This window comes from Lycorma delicatula, chromosome 5, assembly GCF_047948215.1.
Source record: "Lycorma delicatula isolate Av1 chromosome 5, ASM4794821v1, whole genome shotgun sequence".
Lineage (NCBI taxonomy): Eukaryota > Metazoa > Arthropoda > Insecta > Hemiptera > Fulgoridae > Lycorma > Lycorma delicatula.
The window spans coordinates 101,748,228-101,772,365 of record NC_134459.1 but is presented as its reverse complement, the minus strand read 5'-3'; the positions used below and the strand labels follow the sequence as shown (position 1 = coordinate 101,772,365).

General features: G+C 30.8%; 1 protein-coding gene across 1 annotated transcript; it reads right to left on the bottom strand.

Moving 5' to 3' along the window:
• Positions 1-1,107: 1,107 nt before the first annotated feature.
• Positions 1,108-23,841, bottom strand: LOC142325260 (RNA transcription, translation and transport factor protein). Its single transcript, XM_075366770.1, has 5 exons — positions 23,616-23,841; positions 20,170-20,394; positions 13,536-13,631; positions 5,647-5,807; positions 1,108-1,712 (listed from the first exon to the last, which is right to left on the bottom strand). The coding sequence occupies exons 1-5, from the start codon at positions 23,674-23,676 to the stop codon at positions 1,509-1,511; spliced, it is 747 nt and encodes a 248-aa protein (XP_075222885.1). The 5' UTR covers positions 23,677-23,841; the 3' UTR covers positions 1,108-1,508.
• Between the last annotated feature and the right edge of the window lie 297 nt (positions 23,842-24,138).

Here is a 24,138-nt window from a genome sequence, read left to right as displayed (position 1 = left end):
AACAAGTGATGAATCTTGGGTGATCAAATCAAAGATTCAATTCCCAGTGGGTGGGTGAAGACCAAAAAAAGCTCGCCAAATTCGTTCCACTGTGAAGGTGATGTTTTTTGATGCTCAGTGCATAGTCCACCACGAATACCTCCCCCAAGGCTCCGCAGTGAACCAGACTTACTACACTGAAGTTCTCAAATGTCTGTGGGATGCTATCCAGCGGAAAAGGCCAGAAATGTGGAAGAATGGTTTCTGGTTTTTTCATCACAACAATGCTCCAGCCCTCAGAACTCGTGAGTTTTTGGCCAAACACTCGATCACTGTTCTTCCCCACCCACCCTACTCACCTGACCTTGCTCCTTGTGACTTTTTCTTATTACCCAAACTCAAAAGACCTTTGAAAGGAAGATTTGAGACAATTTCTGAGATTGAGGTAAATGTGACAAAAGAACTGAAGAACATCATAAAAGAAGCATACCAGGACTATTTCCAAAAGTGGAAACACCGTTGGGATAAGTGTATGCGTCAGGGGGGAGAGTACTTTGAGGGGGACACAGACCAGTAACTTCTAAATAAAGTATATTTTGTTTTATGACGTTAGTCTATGTATTTTTTGAACAGACCTCGTATTCATTTAACTGGCATAAATATATTTTGGTTTTGTTGGTATAAATTTTAATTGAATGTTTTAATCAGAAAATATAAAATAAAAATGTTGAAATACTGCTTACACCTACTGTTGTAAAATTCATGTTTTCTGACAACAGTACAAAACTCTGCATATATTACAGACAAAAAAAATCTATTTAACACTCACTAACAATATAAGAATACTAATATTCATAAAGCAATGAATAAAAAACAGGATAATAGAACCCAAGTAATTAAACAATACAAAACTTTACAGAAATATTAAAATTTGTTTTTGTATACAGGAAACTGGTCAAACTGTGAAGTAAATTGAATTCTTTTTTAAAGCGGATAAACCAGGTAAAATTACCACATCCTCTTACAATGCCAATTAAACGAAAAAAGTCCTATTAGCACAACATAGTGATACTACACTTCAATATGCAATGGATAAAATTAATAAAGCTGAGGATACAAAGAAAAAACTTAAGAAACAGGATTTATTTACTACTGAAAAATTTTGAGTTACAAAATTGCTGCACAATATAGAAAACTGAACCACCTGATCCAATTTCAGATGGAGTAACATTAGTTTTTTTTCAGCTTTGATAGTTCCTTTTTTAATTATTTTTTAACAAAATTACTATTAATATAATTTGAAAAAACAACAGCAGTAGTAGAACACAAAATTTAAAATGTCACATTTTGAATTTTAGCATAACTTTACGATAAAATTATTTATAATATTGTAAAGTTCAATCCAATACAAAAAAATAAATAAATAAGAATGTAAATAATTTAAAAAATTGATATTAACATTTATTTACTGTTGAAAATATAACAAAATTATTATAATAATGAAAGAATAAATAATTAAATGAGGATGATTAACGTCCAACTTTGCCAAGTGATGTATCAGTCTTAGGATTTGCTGTTAGATTTTGTACAGCAACAATACACTCATTGATATGTGTTTGCAAATTTCGTAAATCATGTAAGAATAATAATCGTAACATCTTTGTAGCATTATTAACACCAACATCCCCTAAGTCAAATCCTTCATCAACTGTCTGAAATGGAAATGCTGTTCCCTGGAAAAATGATTTAGAACAATTAGAAACTATTAGAATTATAACATAAATAGGAATCTTTTGGATTTTAATAAATAATTTATTAATTCATTTAATTAATGTAAGTTTCTATTCTGAGTTATCTCAAAACCTTATTTTCACCTGACATTTTCAGTTAATTATTTAAAAATTTGATTGCATTTTAAATAAGTAAATGGTTGTAACTGTAATTATTTTATTTCAAACATTATTTTTATTAGAATTTTACCTTGTTCACTTCCTTGCATTACCAAATTAAATAATCTTTAATATTTGAATTCATACCTCGGGCAATTCAATTTATATATCTGTAATTTATTAAACTATGTAGTTTAAGGAATTTCCTGAAATTATCAGATTAATACATAAATTATCATATCAGATTAAATTGTCATATTGTAAATTTTTATTATCATGTTGTAAAACATATAAAGGGATATGTTTTTTTTTGTGTCTGGTGGTCTTTTTAAGCAGACATTTAACATAACCTTTAGACGATGTTAAATGTGAAGTTAAGTGATATGTCCTTACAAATGAACCAATACTCAGGTTATTTCATAATAGAAACTAATATTACTAAACAAAAAAAAGTGGAACTTAAAAGGTTAAAAAACTATATAACTGAACACTTATTCAATTCCAGACAAATTGGTAGATCCTGGTTCAGTCAAGATGATGTATACAGTTCGCATTTAAAAGTCTGTCAAAAACTACAACTAATTAATTACAAAGAATCTACATTTTGGTATGCTTATTTTTTACACAAGGCAGGGTTTTAGCCACAGACTGTCACCTGAAAGTCTATGTGTTGTAGTATGTGTTGTACATAAAGCAAGACTAAAATAGCAATTGCAACTATTATTTCAACCTTATGTTGTTACAGCAGTGATTTTCTCAACCATTATGTCGCCATTATATGTTTTTTGTTGTAAATTGATGAAAGTAGATATTTCAGGAAAAGCATTTGTTAAGTTTGTTCATGATAATGCAATAATAAATCAGTTTTTGTGTTCTAGATAATCATCTGATTATCACAGGACAAAATATTTTTTGTGCAGTGAATTCATATTTTGAGTAGGCATTTTCTAGAATTTCTCTGTTGGAATTTGCACAGATGGCGCTCTGTGTATGACTGATTCGATAAAAGGATTTTTAACGATTGTAAAAGAGCAGAATCCAAATATTCTATTTAGCTACCGTTTTTTACATTGTGAAGCCCTTATGAAAAGAGAGCTTTACCAGATGAATTAAGAATAGTTCTTAATCAAACAATTAATGTAGTTATATTTAAAAAAATTGTATTTCTTGAATAATAGAGTATTTTCTTCTAACTCGACAACAGTTTAAAAACACCAGCCATTTTTGTCACTTTTTCCATGAGCTGTATAGCATTCTTATTCTACATCATACACAGGTTTTGAAAAGAGTAAAGATGGAAATTCATCTTAAGTGTACTCAAAATTTATTTTGTTACGTAACCAAAACTTGTAATGTTTACTGAAGTTACGTTTACAAATTGTTTTTTTTTTTTTTTTCAAATTTTGGGCCAAAAATAAATAATGAGGAGCATAGAATAACAGGCCTGTTTTTTACCTTTTAACTGTTAGGTATTTATTAAAAAAATTTAGTACTCATTAAAAAAATTAGACTGTTACTCAGTGTCTTTGATTAAAAAAATGGTCGCCAAACATTAAGAGATTAATGCAAACATATGTAAGGAACATAAGGCAAAGTTGGTTTGAATTGTTCATTAATGGTACATCTTTCATATTTAAACAGCCATGTGTCAGAATACTGGTCGGTCTCTTCAACAATGTGCAATTAATGCTATGTACAGCTGTTATTCTTGCTTACTTTTTAGAGTAATGAATGACTGCTGATATGTGTAAGATAATAAATGCTGACAATTATAGGAAATTGGTGAAAACATAATACTTAACCCAAAATTATATTTAAAACCATTTTTATTTTAATTTACCTGCCTTCTTATTTTTTTTAAACAAAAAAAAAAATTATGTAAATAAATAAAAAATTTTGAAATTTTAATGAAAGCATACAGAAGCGTGCAAAAATTAATCCAAACATAGGGAATTTTTTTCTTTATTTCTATATTTTGGCTGCACTGCTTGATCACATCCACTCTTTAAGTTGTCTATGTAATATGAGGTTTTTGTTCTTTAGTTACTTAGCAATTTCCTAATTATAAATAGTGTTTGAAATTTCACTTTTTATTACAAAATCATATTTTTGGTTCTGACTTGATTATATAATAATGAACATAACTCTAAGAAAGCGTTCAAAAATTGTTTCTCTTTTTGAGCATACCATATGACGACAAATAGTTTCTCAGTCTGACAGTGAATGCTATTTTAAAATGATTGAAAAAAAACAGCTTTAAACACCAGTAATATGTAAAAAAAAAAAGTCTCTTGTAGATCAAAGAACATGCTAACTGGACCGAAGAACTGGAAAAATGTTATTTTTTTCTGAGTCACATTTTTATTCTCAGAAGCAAAGGCTTCCATACGTTAGAAAAGAATCAGATGAAAATATATTACCAGCTCATATCCAATAACCAAACCAGTTAAACATTCCCAGAAAAAATTTTTTTGGGGTCGTTTCACGTTTGAAGGTCCCTTGTTCATTACTTTCAATAGATGGTATGTTGAGAAGTGATGAAATATCAAGATTCTGAAGGAAGGGTTGTGACAAAACAAATTAACACAATTGCAATGCAGTGTTCCAACAAGAGTTGGTGCTATGCCATACTGCCAAAAAAGTAGAAAACATTTTCAAAGAACGAAATATTAAAATGCTCCCTTGGTCAGGCAACTCCCCAGACTTGCACCTAATTGAAAATCTTTGGACAGTAGTCAAATATATGACTCAAAAATGAATTGTACCACAAAAATTGATCTCATTAAAGCAATAATAATATTGTATGGTATGGTTTCATGTTGAAGAAATAAAAAATGTGTACTACACCTGTTGAATCGATGCCAAATCGTGTACTTGAAGTAATTAAGAATAAACGAGTTCTTCTTAATTACTAGATAGTCACAAATTGTAAATGTGTAATTTTTTTCTAGATAAAGTTACCTTCTATTAAACTACATATATGTTTGTATTAATTTGTACACACTATATATTTGAAAATTGGTAGTTATAAATTAAATAAATAGATATACTTTCAAACTGACTTAATAAAATAATTTCATGAATAAGATATCAAACTCTTGGTGTATATCTTACATATATACTGAATAAATGAAAATTATTGAAAAACTTTATTGCCATTCAGAATGTGTGAAGCACCTATGGTTATTTCTACTAGAGGATATCAATATGAAATATTCCACTATAGGAATCCATATGAAATATTCAAAAATTTCTAAAGATGGTTCTTTTTAACTTATTCCACATGAGAAACCTGCAAAGAGAATTTGCAAAGTAATCTTGTAATAAGTAGATCTGCCAACACCTGTTTACTTTGATAGTAATTACATTATTCTCCTACACTGCTACACAAAAAATCAGTCTTTTCTAGACCATTTAATTTTATCATAAATAAAAACAGAAACATTATAATTTCTTTTTTTCTTAATTCTATATGACAAAAACTAACAAATTTTACTTCAGATTCACACTTCTACTCAATTTTGCTTATATGGAAAAACAATCATCTACAAACAAAAGAAGAAATGAGTTCTTCAATGTATTCATAATTTAAAAAAATATAACTAAAAAAATAATATTAATATCATAGAATTAATGTTAATAAAAATATTGCATTCACATCACAAAATATTTAGCTGGATTCTGAATTAACTTTATAGAGAAACCTGCTGAGGCATTTTCCAAGAGCCAGCTTTAGTTTCTGAACCGTCTCAAAAACTTGTTTTTTAATTTTACATACCTTTGGAATAACAGAATCTGGATTTTCTAATGCTTCACTTGATAAACGCTGACTGATCAATTTGCTGATAGCACGCAATGTTATGAGATGATTATGATGAGGGGTAATTTTCAGTAACTGTGCTAATGTATTCACTCCATTTTTAAAATCTGTGCTTTCAACTAGAAAAATGGGAAAACGATTATTTAAAAAAGAAAAAAAAATGTAAATGTTTTTTTTTTAATGTATTACATCCAACAGATAATAAGACACAAAGTGAAAACATATACATAAAGTATTTACACCTTATAATACTATTGAAAACATTACTAAAATTTACAACAGAGAAACATTTAAACCAGCATACAACCTATAACCACATAATAGTTAGAAAATAATAATAAAATAAACAATCTCTATGCAATTTATAAAAATAATGTGAAGATATTTATATAGGAAAAACAAATAATCCTTTAAAACTAGATTTCCTGAACATTATAGAAATGACAAAGATAATAAATTAGGTTTCAATGGCAGACCATCTAATAAACAATACACATGCTATTTCTGATATTAAAACAAATTTAGAAATTAATAAAGATGAAATAAAATTAAACATATAAAAAAAAAGTTTCATATATAAAAATTCAAATAAAATTTCAATTTGGCAATCAGACAGTGTTTAAAGGAGACAGTCTTATAAAAACGACAACAGATAGCAGCACTCATGATAAATTAACACACAATTTTTATTATTTTGTCATTTTTAATTATTGATATGCAGTTTTAATAAATTTTTCAATCATGACAGAAAATGCGCGATCCTGTTAAGTACTTTCATGGTAAAATTTAGGTAAAACATGTCTTATCACAATATTCTGTACTACGTGGCTTATATCAAAAGAATTTTAAAAATATATATTTTGTAAATACGAGGGCTATTTTTTTTCAAGGTCCGAAAGGCCTCAAAATAAAAACCCACGCAAAAATCAGATGAACCTTTGCGCATATGTGTTGCACAGCGTCTCTGCAGCCTTCAATCACGCCGCGTAACTTCGTTTAATTCTGAACACGCACTTAGCACGTAAACATGTCTACAAAAATAGCATCTCCCACGAAGTGCGTGCAGTAATTCGATTTCTTCAGGCTGAGGGGTGTAATGCAGCTGAAATTCATTGACGAATAAGTAATGTGTATGGTGAAACTTCAATGAGTGACAGCAAACTGCGACAATGGTGCAGGAACTTTAAAGCAGGACGTGCAGATGTTCATGATGCAGGCGGTCAGGGAAGTAAGCGAGTGTCAACTGATGAGCGAGTTGATGAGGCTATTTGAGAAAATCGTCGGTTCACAATTTCTGTATTGAGTGATTCGTGTCCTGAAATTTCAAGGTCAGCTCTCTACACCATTGTGAGTGAGAGTCTTCAGTACCGCCAATTGTGTGCGATTTGGGTTCCCAAGATGCTGTCCGACCATCACAAAACAATGAGAATGGATGCCTCCCTAACATTTCTCCAGCGCTACCACACTGAAGGAGAAGATTTTTTGAAAAAATTGTCACAGGGGACAAGAGATGGGTTCATTTCGAAACTGAAGAAGAAACAAAAGAGCAATCCAAACAGTGGATGCATTCTCATTCTTCCAGTAAACCAAAGAAGTTCAACCGAACCTTCTCCAACAGAAAGTATATGGCTACTGTGTTCTGGGACCAAAATGGATTTCTTTTAGAATTCATGGAACGTGGCACGACCATCACTGCAGCCTCATACTGCGTGACACTTCTACGTCTACGAAGGGCAATTCGGAATAAGCGGAGAGGAATGTTGTCATCAGCCATTGTCTTTCTCCATGACAATGCTTGGCAGCACCTGCAGGTGTAACAAATAAGCTTCTCCAACGTTTTCGTTGGGAAGTGCTTGATCACTCTCCATACAACCCGGACTTGACTACATCCAATTTTCACCTCTTTGCTCACATGAAATGCTGGCTACGAAAACAACATTTTGGCACAGACATTGAGCTGCAGATAAGCGTAGAAACATGGCTGAAAACACAGGCGGCTCTGTCTATGACGCGGTAATTGGAAAGTTGGTACCACGCTACGACAAATGTCTAAATCGGAGTGCTAACTATGTAGAGAAATAGCATAACTATGTAAGTACTTGTTACAAATAAACAATTTTTTATTTTCACTGTGGTTTTAATTTCGTAAATGATCGGACCTTGAAAAATAAATAACCCTCGTAAATAAATAAATAAATGGTCAAGTAAAAGGAGTAATTTAATAAAAATTACCAAAAAGAACATATTTCAATTCTTAAAACACCCTCAGTCTTAATTCTTGATCATAACTTATTAAAAAAATAATAATAAAAAATTTTGATTTTAACAATTGAAGTCCAATGAACAGTTCCAAAATATCTACTTTATAGAGTGTTAATATGATATAAAATAGATATAAATAAACTACACGTTGGTTTTTGAACACTATGATTTCATGAGACCAACAGGCATGTCAAGGCTTCACATACAAACACAGTCAACTAAAAATGTTTCAATACACTACTATTTTAATTGCTAATTACACTAGCAAATGACTAATAATGAGACAATTATCTTAAAAATTTTTTCTTCTAAATAAGATGAATTATACAATATGTTGTTTATTTGTCATTGGTAAAGATTTAACATACTAATTAATAAAAAAAAAAGAATATATCTATTTTTTAATAATAATAATGCAACTATAAATCCAACCCTACATCCATGCAATGATTACTATGCATACGGTCAAGGCAGGCAATGACATAGTACTTCGGTAGTTCTAGTTATGTCGGTCAATGGAGCAATGGTCTTGCTCAGGATCTCCCTTGTGGAGTGCGGGATTGGCAGTCAAGAGCTTTTCGAGCTGGTTGCAGTTATGCTCCTTGGTTTCGCTGCTCACACCGTGGTGGGGAGTGTCCATCCCTTTTCCAGATTGTGGAGCCAGTTTAAGGTTGCACTGCTGTGAGCTTGTTCTGCTGAAGTCTTGCGTCCTCCAGTGTGAGTCGCTGCTCACACCGTGGTGGGGAGTGTCCATCCCTTTTCCAGATTGTGGAGCCAGTTTAAGGTTGCACTGCTGTGAGCTTGTTCTGCTGAAGTCTTGCGTCCTCCAGTGTGAGTCAGTCATTTCAGCCCTTAGCAGGGATTATCCCTGCCAGGGTATCAGAGCCCTTACTGCTACATGTGAGCCATAAGATGTCAGTATCATGGGTCAGGCAGTACCTGACTCCCCAGCCTGGGTTAAATCTATGGGACGCGGCTGACTGAAGGAACCCAGGCAGGATCAATGATCCGAGGCATGCCAGGCTATGGATTACTCTACATTCACAACATCCATGGCAGAGGGTTCACATAAAAACCCTCGTCCTGAAGAGCCTCTGTCCTCGCAGGCAGAGAGAAGGAAGAGTTTTGAGTTTTTGGAACTTGAGAAGACTGACTGACTAAGACGTTTTGATGAAAGTGATACCAAAATATTTGGTAATCAAAAGAAGAGAAGTTGATTTTAGTAAGACAAGTCCTTCTGCGATAGCAAAAGGACATCACAAAAGATACTGGTGGACCAGTAAAGGATGTAAGGAACACTGCAGTAGGGCTGTCCGTTGAAACTGTGATTTACAATCCTCATGGTTGTTAAAGGGCAAAGAAGACTGGATTATTAGATACTGAAGTATCACCCCACACGGAACTCTAAATAAGGGTGCAGGGACCTATTGAACTGCACTGAAGAGAAAATCATCAAGGAACTCAGTGAACAAAGAGCTTGTTGACGACTAAACACAATGCAGTGGAGAAGTACAAACCTTTCCCATTGCACATATTGACATTCAACAAGTCAAAGTGCCCAGAAAAGATAAAAGCTGGCTTTCACAGACTAAACATCCATCCGTTCAACCCAATTCCATTGCAATGCTTGGATGTCAAGGGGTATGGATACACAGTGGAACATTGCACCAGGAAACAATTCTATGTTTGTTGTGAACAGCTCCATCCTGATGACCCACGCAGGGATACACCTGTCTGTTTCAACTGTCAGGGGAATCATTTAGCGAGATCTAGAAATTGTCCAATGTATAAAGAAGAGGTAGCAATCCAAGAGATTAAGACCACTCAAAAGGTGAGCTACTTTGAAGTGAAGAGAATCATCAGATATACATTGCCGAAATTAATGTTATATGCACAAGCTGTGTCATCTCCTGTTCTAAGACAAAGGACAGTGAATGCAGGCAAGAGAAGAAGCCTGAAACAAAAGTCAAGATTATCAAAATCCCCATGCAGATAAGTGACAAGACAGAGGTTAAAATCTTATAAAAAGATTTAAAAAAAAACAAAAATGGTGCCCCAAAATCAAAGAGGCCTTTAGCAGAGAAGGTGAGGACTTCAGCGGCCCCACATGTTCTAGCGGTGAGTACATCTAGTTTGGACTGTGATGTACTTCTCATCGCACCACAGGAATCAGTATCATTTGACGACAGCAGCAGATCCACCACGATTTCCGGTTAGGAAACTGAAGATTCCATCTCCAAGGCTTCAGATACCTCATAATGTGACATCAAGGCCTTTAGAAAGATAAACAGGAACAAAAAGGGATGGCCTAAGGGAAAACCTCAGTGACTGGCATTAAGATGAGGCTCATTTTTATGTGCTTTGACAAATTTTAATGAAAGAATGAATATTATTTTAATCTTTGCGTGACTTGAAGGGATTTTGATTGAAGTAGTCTGTGTGTTGTTAAGTGGCAAGGGGCCCTTAGACCCTTGTCATTATGAGTTAAGTATTTTTTATATAAGTGAATCTTGTAATGGTAATATTTAGTAATTAAGTAATATTTTGTAATGATATTTTTGATAGTGCTTATTTGAATATTTGACATCGTTTTGTTAGAAATGGATTATGTTTTTTAAGTGGCAAGGACCATTTACACCCTTGCCATATTATGTTTCTTTTTGGGTTTTAATCCCATGACAACTCTGTTTACTAGATGATCTGTACTGACCAGACTAGTCAACAAACTATGTCGCTCATGTTTTTAACAGGGAGGGAAAACAATATTTTTCTTTTTTTGTTGTGGAAAGGGATTTTTTTATACTAGTCGATGTCCCTAAAACTTACAAAAACAGAAAGGAAAAAATATAATAGTAATAATAGTACAGTTTAATATTCATAACATAATAAATCTACTTGAACTGAATTAACAAAAAACAAGAAAATGTTTAATAAATTTCGTTCAAATTGTCAAAAAAATAATAGTTTTAAAAAATTTTAACACTGTTTTGTACTGGTAGGAATTTTTTTATAAAATTACATTTAACAGAATTAATCGTGAAGTGTGTAATATTAAGAAATTTTAAGTCTTATTAATAGTTCTGAAATTTATAATGAGTATTTCAATTTTTCCTAATTACTGTTTGTTTACAGTAGAATTCAAGAAGTTCAAGATTGTTATTACAGCTCTTGCTGTTTATGGCCATTCATCACTAATTAATATTCTTGGTACAAATTAAAAGAAATAAGATTATATTTGAAAATCAATTGGACTAAGAATCTATTTTTAGTAAACCAACAAAATTGTTCTTAAATTCTGAATAAGCAGCTGTTTCACTGTTTTTATAAACTTCAAAAATGAAGTCATATTCAAACTGTTTTTAATATATGTACATTAACGCATTATTCTCACTTGCAGGCAAAAATTTTGATGTTTTTTTTTTTTTGTAGAGAAAATTTCTGTGGTGGTTCTGTTATATGTTCTTAATTTTTGTTTAAATAATAAGGTGCATTCATTGTCTTCATAGAAGACTACAGGACATATTTCATTTTTTTGTCATCATCACTGTTTAGTAAAATAATTACAGCATAATGAGGCATATCCTGATATTCAAATGATTTTTTCAATGAAAATTAGTTTGAAGCTTAAAATACAATAATCCATATTCTTACATTCCGGAGATTTGGTTCACATTTCATAACTCCATCTCTTTTTCATTATTTGTTTACATTTCTTTACTTTTTTCTATAAAAATGTAGTTACCACACGTGTTATCTCACCCTACATGTTGCTCGCAAACAGCTTTTTACAAGTGGGTAAGGTGCATCCATATTTTAAATACAATAAAAATTGAAAAATTAACTTGAAAAATAAAATAAAATTGACAGTAAAAAATTCACTAAAACTTAGAAAGCAAATTTCTTAACTATTTTTTTATTTTGAAGTCTACTACAAAATAAGAGAAACTAAGTTGTTGGCAATAATTTTTAATTTTCCGTCGAATTCTTAGAATTCAAGATAGAATCATTGAAAAGATATATTTTCTAATCTTTTGGCAAATTTATCTTATTTATCAATCTTACACAAAATAACAAATTACTGAAAGTAAACTTAAGGCAATTTAGTTTCACATAAGCAAAACAACACAGTAGACCATTTAGCTATTATGCAAAGTAGTATGACAAGTAAATACATTTTATTAATCTAAGAATATTTTTTATTATCAAAGAAAATTACTAATAATAACAAATAAAATAATAATAACGATTTTTAATAATAATTTTTTTATTTTATTTCCATTATCTGAAATAAACTACCTAAAGAAAAGTATGAAAAGCAAAGCAATTAATAGACAATCACTTTGACATCTGTGTACAATGAAAATATTGGTTTCCCTACACAAAACATTTTTGTCCAACTGATTAAATTTTTTTTTATTTATGGTTGTTTCTCACATCTTTGAGAAGTTTACTCTTCGTAGATGTTAAAGCAAATTCTATTTTTAATTTTTGGACAAAAAGTGTAAATATGATATTCGTAATTAAACATAGGTTTCCAGAGATTTATAGTAACCATAAGTGTGGGAGCTATACCTCTCTCAACAAACTGTTACAGCACACTCCCAAAGAGTTAATTACAAATTTTTTACAGTTATTTAATTGTTACAAGTTTTCAATTTTCTAACCTAGAAAATTAAGACTACGAAAAAAATTGATATAATGATAAAGTAAATTTGAAATTGATTTGGCTTTTCAATTAGTGCTGGCTCATTCAAAAGCTTATCTTCAACATCTTTTTTCATTCAATAATTCACATAAAGTACCCCTCAACTGTGGCTACTTATCTATATAGAAGGACTACTTTTTAAGTAAGGACTAATTGGCTGTAGCTGTGTAAATTTTGCAAGGCTGTTGAAATGCATATGCACCCTGGCACCCAACATGCCTTGCACAAATGTAGATGTCATTTGCAGTTATATCGCTACTGTACACGGTTTATATTGTAAAGCTGAAATGTTTCAAATAATTTAATAACCTGTGAAATACGGCCTGCGATTTGATTTTTGACTGCAAGGAATGTGTCAGCAGCAGACATATATTGTCATATATGTGAGGTTTACAGGCCTAATTCAATAAATGGGAGCAAAGTGCATAAATGGGTAAGACAATGCCCATGACAAACCGTTATCAGACCAACCAAATTGACGCAAAACAACCAAGCCAACCAAGTTGACGCAAAAAATCTGTGAATACTGACAATTCACCATTTCCACTTTGTCACTGATACTCCTACAAGTTTCAAGGTCAGTGCTAAGCAAAATTGTTTCTGAAATCTTGCAATTAAAAAAAATTGTGCTTGCAATGGGTTCCCAGGCTGCTTTCTGAAGAACACCAAAATTCATGAATAAAAGTGTTATTTTTACTCCACACTGTCGATCATCAACTATGACAAACTATAAGACATGTTAAACTAGATGTATTAATGTTCTGCTACTCCACATGGTTAAAACAGAATCTGCTGCTCGATATTCAAGAAAAGAAGGTTACATTAACAAGTGGGTTTCATTAAAAAAATAATTACATATAATTTTTACAATCATACTTACAGTCGATGTTATCCAATGGATTTGATGAAACAATCTTTGGCTGGTTTTGTTTGTTTTGTAAAATATCCTGTGATGTCTGATTTGCATAACGTTCAACTGTAAGGTAAAAGAAAACATGATCAGTCAGTTGTTTAACATTATTTAAACAAAACTGATAGAATTAATAATAAAAATTCTTTTGTCAAATAAAAAAAGTATTTTTTATAAGTTCAGTTTATTTATTTAATACAACAAATGGAGCCAAGTGAAAGATCTTTGTAGAAAAATTTGTATAATAAATATAAATCTTAGTAATTATGTAATTTAAAAGTTTGTTTTTAATCGCATCTACTTACAAAACAGCAATACTTAAGTGCTGATAAAATTGGTTTTCAACAAGTGTTGAAAACCAATTTGATCTAGAATTAATACCAATAGTTCACTTATCCCTAGTGAAGCATAAAAAAATTTCTTGAGGTTCAATTTGAAACTAATTTTTTCAAACAGAAAAAATACACAAAACAAGTTATGTGAAATGATACCTTGATTGCTATTCTATAATATGTAGCAAGTAGTGAGTCAACTCTCTCATCACACAATTCACAACTAGAAGATATCAAAATATCATGATATATTTATGCCACCACAATTGAAATATTATTAAATAATCTCAACCTTTAACCTACCTGACCTGAAAGTTACCACTATATGGCTAAAACAGGTAAACAAGAATCCCACTGTAATTGGATCTTCAAGACATATAAGAGAGAGAGCGTCTCAGTCATACCTCATTTTGAGTTCACTAAGGTGTGTGTGTGTGTGTGTACACACACACACACACACACACATTTTTACAGAGAATATATATATACTTTGTGATTGTAATAATACTTAGTAGTACTAACCACATCTATTAAGTAATCTTATATCATATTTTGCATGTCATATTTAATGTTACATTAATATTTTTATAATCTCATTTAGTAAACCTTCTATTACCAATTTTACACTGTTTGATGTAGGATTTGTATTACATATATAACAGGTTTTTTTTGTTTAACTTGTGTTGGCTGACACAAACTTAAAAAGTAGTTTGTTATAAATATTTTTACTTTAGTTAATAAATAAAAATATAACTTTTTAGTACTATTATTTTTTGGAAGTCTATATTTTTATTTTTTAAATTATTTTATTTCACAATTTTTAGAGGTATCTAGTACTTACATTTAATATATTGTAACTAATAAATATATATATATATATATTGATCAGGATATTGAGAGACTGGCAATTGGAAATGTTTATATAATTACAATTTATTAGTTTAAGAACTTAATAAAAAAAGACAAATCAATAATAACAAAAATGACAATAAGAATAATAAACAACTCACTAAAATCAGAATAATAATAATAACAAAAAATAATAATAAATGTCAATAATAATCATAGTAATCACAACCACAACAATAATATATGTCAATAATAATAATAAAAAGTGATTACACACAAAACAGAATTTATAGTAATCATCAGGATTTATTTACGGGTATTTAAATACCAAAAACCAGAATTCAGTTAGAAGACATTAAGCATGACTGCTAATCTTAACAATTTTAACCACTAGTCATGTATTAACAATAATACAATAGATAAGACAAGTATAGAGTTATTTCACTGCAAATACATTTGCTGTTCACAAATAAAACAACCCTAACAATTTATGAAAGACATTTGGACATTATCTCTTTCACTTATAGTCTAACAGTAACTCACCGAACCATTTCTTGTTTTCATGTATTGTTAATACTGAAATTACTTGTGATGTCACCTTAATTGCATTGAACATGTACGCACTAGAAATTCACTCCTTCACTGATCTCCTTGCAGAATACTCTCGCTTCAAACTCACATAATCTCTTCTCATTTAGAACTCTATCGTAGTAGTCTCTTGCAGACTACCTGTCAACTGGTTTTCTTCACAGTATTTACACTCCTATCCTAACCTGCAGGACCAGACCCAACTCGAAGTGTGAGAATGATTGTCTGCCTCACATTTTCCTACGAGATTCCTACCCTGTCCGGTTTTCCTTTTCACTGAGCAACATCTGTTTAGGTGTGTCAGCAGGCAGTATTAGAAAGGACGATTGTTAAACGGACCTATTAGCTTTACTAAATAGGTTTCTTTTAGCCCCTTTCTGGATTCCTCCCATTATTATATTTTCTACTACTTTCTTCTTAATCAAGCAATGACAACCATTAACGAAGAAATGTTAACCAATGTTTGGAGAGAAGTTGATTATCGTTTGGACATTTGTCGAGTGACTAAGAGCGCACATATTGAAATTTATTAATTATTAAAAAAATGTTTGACGACAAATTTTAAAAATAAAAAACATAGACTGTAAGTAATTCTGTTTTAATTTAAACCATGTTCAAAACCGCACTATTCTTTTATGATAACCCTGTATATGTTAACTTGTTATTGTTTGTACATGTTAACGTTATGTGCACATAAGTGTTTTGTGTTGAATGTACAATACATAAAGGCTTTAATAATTGTTCTCTTGTACTAAGTAAATAAATAACACAATAAAAATTTTTTTGTGTAAATGGATGTATACTGTTTATGGTAGAATAAAAATTATTGGTTTTCTACATATTCCCAGTTCTAATTTATGTTTGTTTTTTATTAATCTTAGTATTTAAAACGTTTATTGTAGTATTTATTTCTCATTCTGCAATATGTTTTTTATTAGTATTATAATTGTTTTTTTCAAAATTATATCCTATTCACTTTTTATTTCTTCATTGTTAATTAACAAAACATCATTAACATATATGGGGCATTCAAAAGGTTTTCTACCTAGGGATGTTGCGAGTTACTTATTGAGATGTGTTTTGATGCCTATATGTAGTTCATGCTATGACCTAATTGTGATTGAATTTCTTTTATACATGTTGATGCAGTAGTGCTCCAAAGTTAATAACCCGGCTATGACAATGGATTTGCAGAAATTGGAGCATCAATCAGTCGTAAAGTTTCTCACCAAAGAAGGGAAATGTCTGAAGGACATCCGTAGTAGGATGGTGACATGTATGGTGATAATGCGCCTTCACAATACCTAGTAAAATTCTGGTCCAAAGAATTTAAGTGGCGGCAGGGAATCCATCGAAGATGATGCCCGCAGCAGAAGATCTGTGGAAGCAACCACACCCAACATCTGCCAGAAAGTGGACAAATTGGTTATGGAAGACAGGCGTGTTAGGATTACAATACTTGCTACAGAAGGTGAGGTAACTGAAAGAGCCATTATAACAATACTTCATGACCATTTACACATGACAAAAGTCAGTTCCCAATGAGTCCCACAAAACCTCACACCACACCAGAAGCAATGTCATGGCATGGTTGTGTGTCTGAGAACTTGCAGTTGTGTTAAAAGGAATCTTATGGGTTTTTCAGTAAGCTGGTGACTGGTGATGAAACATGGGTTCATTACTGGGATCCTGAGACCAAACGAGAGTCTACGCAGTGGAAATACAAAGGATCCCCAATACCCCAAAAATTTGAGACCCAGCCATCAGCTAGAAAGACCATGGCCAAAATTTTTTGGGATAGTGAGGGAATTTTTTTTGATTGAATACATGGAGCGTAAGCAGACTATCAGTGGTAATTTCTACACTGAGTATCATCAGAGGCTACAGGCCATAATAAAGGAAAAACAGCAAAGGGAAGCCAACCAAAGATGTCTTGCTTTTGCACGCTCCAGTCCAATCATTACACACTGCAATGCAAACTTTGAGGGAGTGTGAATTGCAAGAACTTCCTCACCCTCCCTGCACTCTGAACCTGGCCTTCCGTGATTTTTTCCTGTTCAGAAACCTCAAGAAAAACCTTCGGGGTAGACATTTTCACAACAATGATGAATTGAAACCATCCGTTTCAGGGTATTTTGAGGAGCAAGATAAAAATTTTTTACTCTGGCATAACCTCTGTGCTGGCTACATGGAACAAGTGTGTGGAAGTGCAGAGGACCTAACTAAAAAATAAAAATAACACTCATTACCTCTCCACCACCATGCTTTCTAAAGTACGTAGATAAATTTTTGAGTACCCCTCGTATCTTGTTCATAATTTTATTTTATGTGACCTGCGAATTAGTTATAATATTATGTCTTCCATTTTGTAAATAAATTTCTAACATTATATTACTTAATGCTGAGCCCATCAATCCTTTTTGTGCTTTATGTCAAATTTGAAATAATTGTAATTTAAATATAATTCAAGTAACATTATTATTTGATTAACATTTTTACATTATTTTTATGTTAATTTTATTTTATCTATAACAGGAATGTTGTTTATTACAGGTATATTTTAATTTTAGCTTTTATTTCAAGAATTTAGATAAAAATTTTGCAATATTATACAACAGTACTGTTTTATAATTTATTTAAAGATCTTACTGGATATCAATCTTTATGTATTTTTATTAATCCAGTAAAGTATCATGTATTTTGTATTGTATATATATTCTTATTATTATCATTAGTACTTCATCACACCTTTTTATTGTTATTAATAATAGAGCTGCTCATTTTAATAATAATGCTCCCTGAGTGAAAAATGCATTATCTTTCAACTGTTTTTCTGCCACTTACAAACTACTGGTCAAAAAACAAACTGCATGGACTTTGTAGTTTAAAAGTTGCTCTTTCTAACTAACAAAATCTAAGAAGGTATACCTGAGATATAAGCTTACAAGGTAGATCAAAAATCATGCTAAAACATTTTTGACCAAATTTGATGAATATCTCCTGACATAAGCCTCTAGTTGCTTTGAAACTTTAGAATGTTATACACAATTATTCCCTTTTTCAGGTTATGAAGTCTTGTTCTAATTAAAGTACTAGATAAAGAATTATATAAGCTCAAACTTTGACTTGCAAAATGTCGCAAAAATTTTTTATCTGAACTTCAACTGCTATATCCCAAAACCAGGTACTAAAAGAATAACATATTTGAATTCAGCATAAAAGTTAACCGAAAGTATTAAAACTCAAACCTATAGATTTATTATTGCCTTCAAAATTGCAAATCAAAGTTAGAATTTTTGCATGTATGTGCAAACTAGTAAATACCCTTTTTTCAATAGTTCACAGAAAATCAGCAATAGGAAATAGAGAGCTACAATTTAGTAAAATGGCAATTAAGACCACAGCAAATGTCACAGACAATTTGATGAAGTTTGGAGATAGTTGACTAGGGACCCCTGGTCACTTGACATGGAATGAAAGGGTTTTTTGATGAAGGATAAATAGTTTATTATTTAAATAAAACTTTTGCCAATGATAATTACAAAGATTCCAATTTCTGGGTCAATGAATCCAGAAAAATGGGTATGAGACTTAACACTGTCCTTAGTGGTGGGCAGAATGTCCATGATGTTGTTCTTAATAGAAGAACAGCAATAGCTTTATAGAAGATAGCATATGAGTATTTAAATCCTGATTACCAAATGGAAATTAATGGTTAAGAATTTCAAGAAACGTTTTATCAGAATAGAAAAACAAGATAATAACTGTGTTATAGTTATGTACAGGAACAATGTAGGATATCTATTAAAAAAAGGAGGTTTTTCTGCTGATATAACTATATAAATGAGGTTGGTTTCTTTGTTCAAACAAAACTATAACAGATAAGTTACAGGCAAAATATAAAAAAAAAATTAATTGGGTAATTTTAAAAATTCTTCATTATTACTGTGAATTAAATGCAACAGAAATGGTATGATTAGATGTTAAGAGGTTTATATACTCAACTTTTGAATAAGGATTAAAAGAATTAATTAAAGACATTTTCAAATTACTCCTATAGTATGAAAGAAGTAATGCATGTTATCAATATACGAAACAATTATATGGAGTGTGGTTGATAAGAACTAGACATATAATGATAATTAAAGATATAATAAATATATAAAATTGAGTCTGGGATTAGATTTAAAATAAAAATTTATCATTTTCTGAATCCATCCAACATCCAAGAATATAAAAAATATAGTCAATTGAAGAGCAACAAATTACAGACCTAACTTAACAATAAATCTTTTTTTTATTTTTATTGATATTTTACTTGTAATATATATATATATATATATATATATATATATATATATATATATATATATAAAGTACAAAGTGCTATTTATTACTAAAATGAATTTATTTGTTATTGCGATTATGACTAAATTTTAAGTAGTTAGTATTGTTTACATCATAGCCTACAATATAATGATAATTTTACTAATAAAAGTGATTTTGTTGGCAATATATTGTAACACAATATATTAATTAACAGCATCCTCTGTGGGAGTAAAAAAAGGCTGAATTATTACTGTGAAGCCAGTTCTTACTTGACAATCTACTGCATTACAAATGACTGCATTATAATCTACTTTAAAAATAAAATGCACATAGTGAATTTGGGACTATATAACTTCAGTATATAATACATACATGGATGATATTTACTAGAATAAAGTAAGAGAGCATTAGTCTATTACACCACAAAAACCTATTGATTTCATATGAAATTAAAGTATATTTTACAATACAAAATATCTAAAACTTTTGGGTCTATCAGTACTTACTATTATCACCATATTCCAGTCTAACGGCATGCCCAAGAAGCCATTCCAATAATTCTACTTTTTTATTAGTTTTAACTGGACAAGCAAGATCACTGACATACTGAGTAAAAATATCAGGCCAACTGTCTGAATTAATCTGTCTCAAAGCCTCCCTGTCTTCTACTCTATAATGCCTAATTTTCTGCTCCTCCAACCATAAAACAAGACTTCGAAACTGTTTTTCATCTATAACAGAAAAGAGAAGGATAAACTAAAATTATGACTCAAGTGAGCACACAATTATGGTCTGAAAAAAGGCATTTTAATCGTATGATTAATTCACAACAAATACTTTCATTAAAAATGGCATAAACTGAATATAATAATGTCATTCAAATTGTAAATTTTTTAAGTCAACAAAGACAAACCTCCAGTCAAACTATGTTTTGCTATATTATAAAATGATTGCAAACACAGTCAAAACAAACTACTCAAAGATTAAGCTCAAGCTGCTTGTGATAAATGAAAAAATGTCAAGAGTTGACAATTATTACTAAATATTACTTATAGAATCTATTATAAAATTATTTAACATTATGTTAAAACATTTCTGTAATAAAATGAATATTGATATTGATATTGCCCATATCGGCAATTGTTTAAATTTCCCCCCTGCCACTAAACTTTTTGATACTGAGATATTTTAATCTAAACAAAGGATGAATAAAAAGGCATTTATTTTAAATCGGAAAATCATAAAAAAATGCAATACTAACCTTACAGTCTTCAGAAGATACAAAATCGTCTTTAGCAGTCATTGCTTCTGAATGCTGCTGGCGCTCACAATAAAGCTGTCCTCTATTGCTTAAAAAAGGCTGAATAAATGGTGCTTTGGGTTACCAAACCCTGGACATATTTGCCTTAACTTTATGCCATGTTCTTTCTATCATTTGCATATTGTCTGGATTTTGTCAAATTTGAACGAGCAGTTAACTATTAGGCGATTGAAACTTTCAAACTGCAATTATAAGACCTCCAACTGTCACTAACAATAGTAGTAACAGGTAAAATACACTGTTTGATTACTGCTAATAAAGTTTCATTTTATGAGTTGGAAGTGGAACAAATAAACACTATTGCCACACTCAATACCTCCTAAGATTCAATTACCATAAATCAGCCTACCTCTAATATATTTTCTATTACCTACTTCAGCTTCTCTTTCTACAGTAATTCCTATACAAGAAATCAGTTAAGACTCCTGTGGTACAGTATACATATAACCGTCATAGATGTATGAAACTTCAGTCTACATATGTAGGAGAATATGTACCAATCTCTTTAAACAATATATTTTTATGCAGTGGTTTTACTATAATCCAAAACACAAAAAAAAACAACAAACCAGTGTTTTAGTTAAATTATGATGGAAAAGTATTTTTATTTTGTGAGATTCTTTTATCATACTTTTTTGTAACTTTTTTCTGGTGAGAATCAACTCTAATTCTTTTTTGACAATGAAACACTTTTCTTTTTTCATTTATGGTCTTTGATTTCTACCCAATTTATTTCTTTTAACAATACAGGAATATTATTTGATTAAAAGGCTCCCAACAGGAAGAATAATAAGAGTAAGTTTCTTAATCAAAAATATGTAAATTCAACTCAGTATCTATATTTAATGTACAGCCATTTGCCAGGAGTCAATTCTATCCACTTATTGCAAAAAGCAATCTAATTTTACTGCTGACATTTAACATGAATCTGGAATTTGCCAACTAACAAACATTGAATTTCTGCAACAGTGTGGCATTCTACTGGGAACCAGGGCATGTCACTATAGACATACTATGTGTCTTTACATAACTGACATTGTTGTATGGCACTGAAACAAATATACCATACAGGTGTTGTATGGCAATGAATGCTTGTGGGGATCAATGAAATAGTTAATAAAAGCAAAGGGGAAATACCAGGTACCAAGTGGATCCTACTTTGCCGATGTCACATGATGTCGCATGATAAGAGACGAAAACAAATTCAGGAAATAAATACTCTTTACAACTTCTGGTTGGCCACCAGAAGTTGCAATGTAACAAATATTTTAAGTAAATTTTCCATTATTTTTAAGCTGAAATAATGGAATAGTACAAATTAACAATGAATAAAGAAATGGATTTGAAAAAGCCACCTATTTGAAGGGAACAAGTAGTGTACCACCATTCAATAAAACCTTTCTACAATCTGGACATTTCTTCGATTTTGATAAAACACAGTGGTCATACAAAGACCTGCACAAGGATTCACTATCTTCCAGTAAAATAAGAAACTGTGATAATTTAAACTTGCATTCATTGTACAAGAAAGCCTCATCATATGACCATGACAAAGCCATAAATGAAAGTGAATTACAGATCCCCGAGCTTTAGATCTGCGATAAACAGTTTATTAGTTGTCAGTGATAGTTTATTCAATCCAATACCTTTCCAACTCTGAAGATCTCTTTCCTCATCGTTAGCATTTCACAGGATATATCTCAATAACAAAGAGTTTAGTGGCAGGGAGAATAGTAAACAATTACCTAAATATCAACTGAAGTGTAGTAACCCATCATGCTAATGAAGTGGTAGTAGACAGGATTAGGTATTCTTGAAGGCAAGAATTAAAGAGTTCATAATAAAGATTTAATCTTACTTGATTGACATCTATGCATTTCTACATTATAAAAAATTCAAACAAAAATATTTTTTTGTAGTTTATTCATGACACTTATCATTTATAGTTAGGCTATTGTACAACAAAAAATAACTTCTTTAAAAAAATGAAAAAGATATGAAAATTGTTTTTCTTTTATTAATGAATATTTTTATACTTTCAATATCTCTAGCCATTAATTTAATCAGTTTTAAAGGGCGATTATAATATTGTTTGATAAAAAAACTGATCCTATCATATTAGAAGTTAGAAAAATCTTGAACCATAGCAATTACTTTAAAGAATGCATAATAATTACATGGTAGACAAATACATTAAAGTTATAAATGGTATCAGTGTGAAAACAATTTAATTACAAAGGAAACATTTCGTTATAAAATTTAAGTGTGACGTCAAATAGCTCTAACTTTTCTGAATTAGCAACAATAAATTTCGACCCAAGAAGCAGAAATCTATTCCAGTAATTTATCATATATGAATATATTATTTGAAAAGACAATATCAAAAGATTAAGAAACTTTGAGAAAACAAATTTAGAAATAAAAAATTTTCAATAGCAAATGATAATCTTAAAGCATGGAAATAAAATACCCCCAAAAAATTAACAAATTAACTTTTAGTTACATCAGACCACTGCCTTTTACTACATATTTAATATCCTTTGCTTGTAGTGAAATTCAGTAAATGTGTTTTATTATATTCCATAATTCTATTAACACACCAATGCCGGTAGCCATGTAACCTATACCTACCGTCTACGTTGAACGTGTCAGGTGTATGATGTTCTAAGGCAGTGAGTTTCCTCTTAAACATTTCAATAAAAACCAAATGTGCACAGAAATATCTCAACTGTGGGCAAATTCAAACAACCACAAATAAGATAACCAAACTGTCACGCAACACAATTTGATCGCTTAACCAGCTAGACATAAATTTCAACGACAGCCAGTGAAGAGCTACACAAATCCATTCGGAATAAAGTGTAACTAAGATTTTTCCAATGCAAGATGGCGGTTACACATGATATATTTCACGTCTACTAAAATATGTTTATTTTTAAATTTTAGTAAAATTTATACAAGAAGATTACCTTTTTTATTACCGAAGGTTGCAAATTAAAGTTAAGAAACTTGTTAATAAAATCGGGTGGAGCTGTGTCGGAGCTACGGCCGTTGGTTTAACGTGAAATGTTACAGACCGTGGATGAAATTTTCCCCACTCCAGACCGACCAACTTATCTGTAGAGTTAAATGAGAGAGCCACCATCATTTTGAA

Bases quoted from the DNA above. Each gene is read 5' to 3' on its own strand.
- LOC142325260 (XM_075366770.1), bottom strand. From the start codon at position 23,676: ATGTTTAAGAGGAAACTCACTGCCTTAGAACATCATACACCTGACACG. The intron at 20,395-23,615 runs GTAGGTATAGGT...TTTCTGTTATAG, and splicing joins TGACACGTTCAACGTAGACG to ATGAAAAACAGTTTCGAAGT. The intron at 1,713-5,646 runs GTATGTAAAATT...TCATTTTTCCAG, and splicing joins CAGATTCTGTTATTCCAAAG to GGAACAGCATTTCCATTTCA.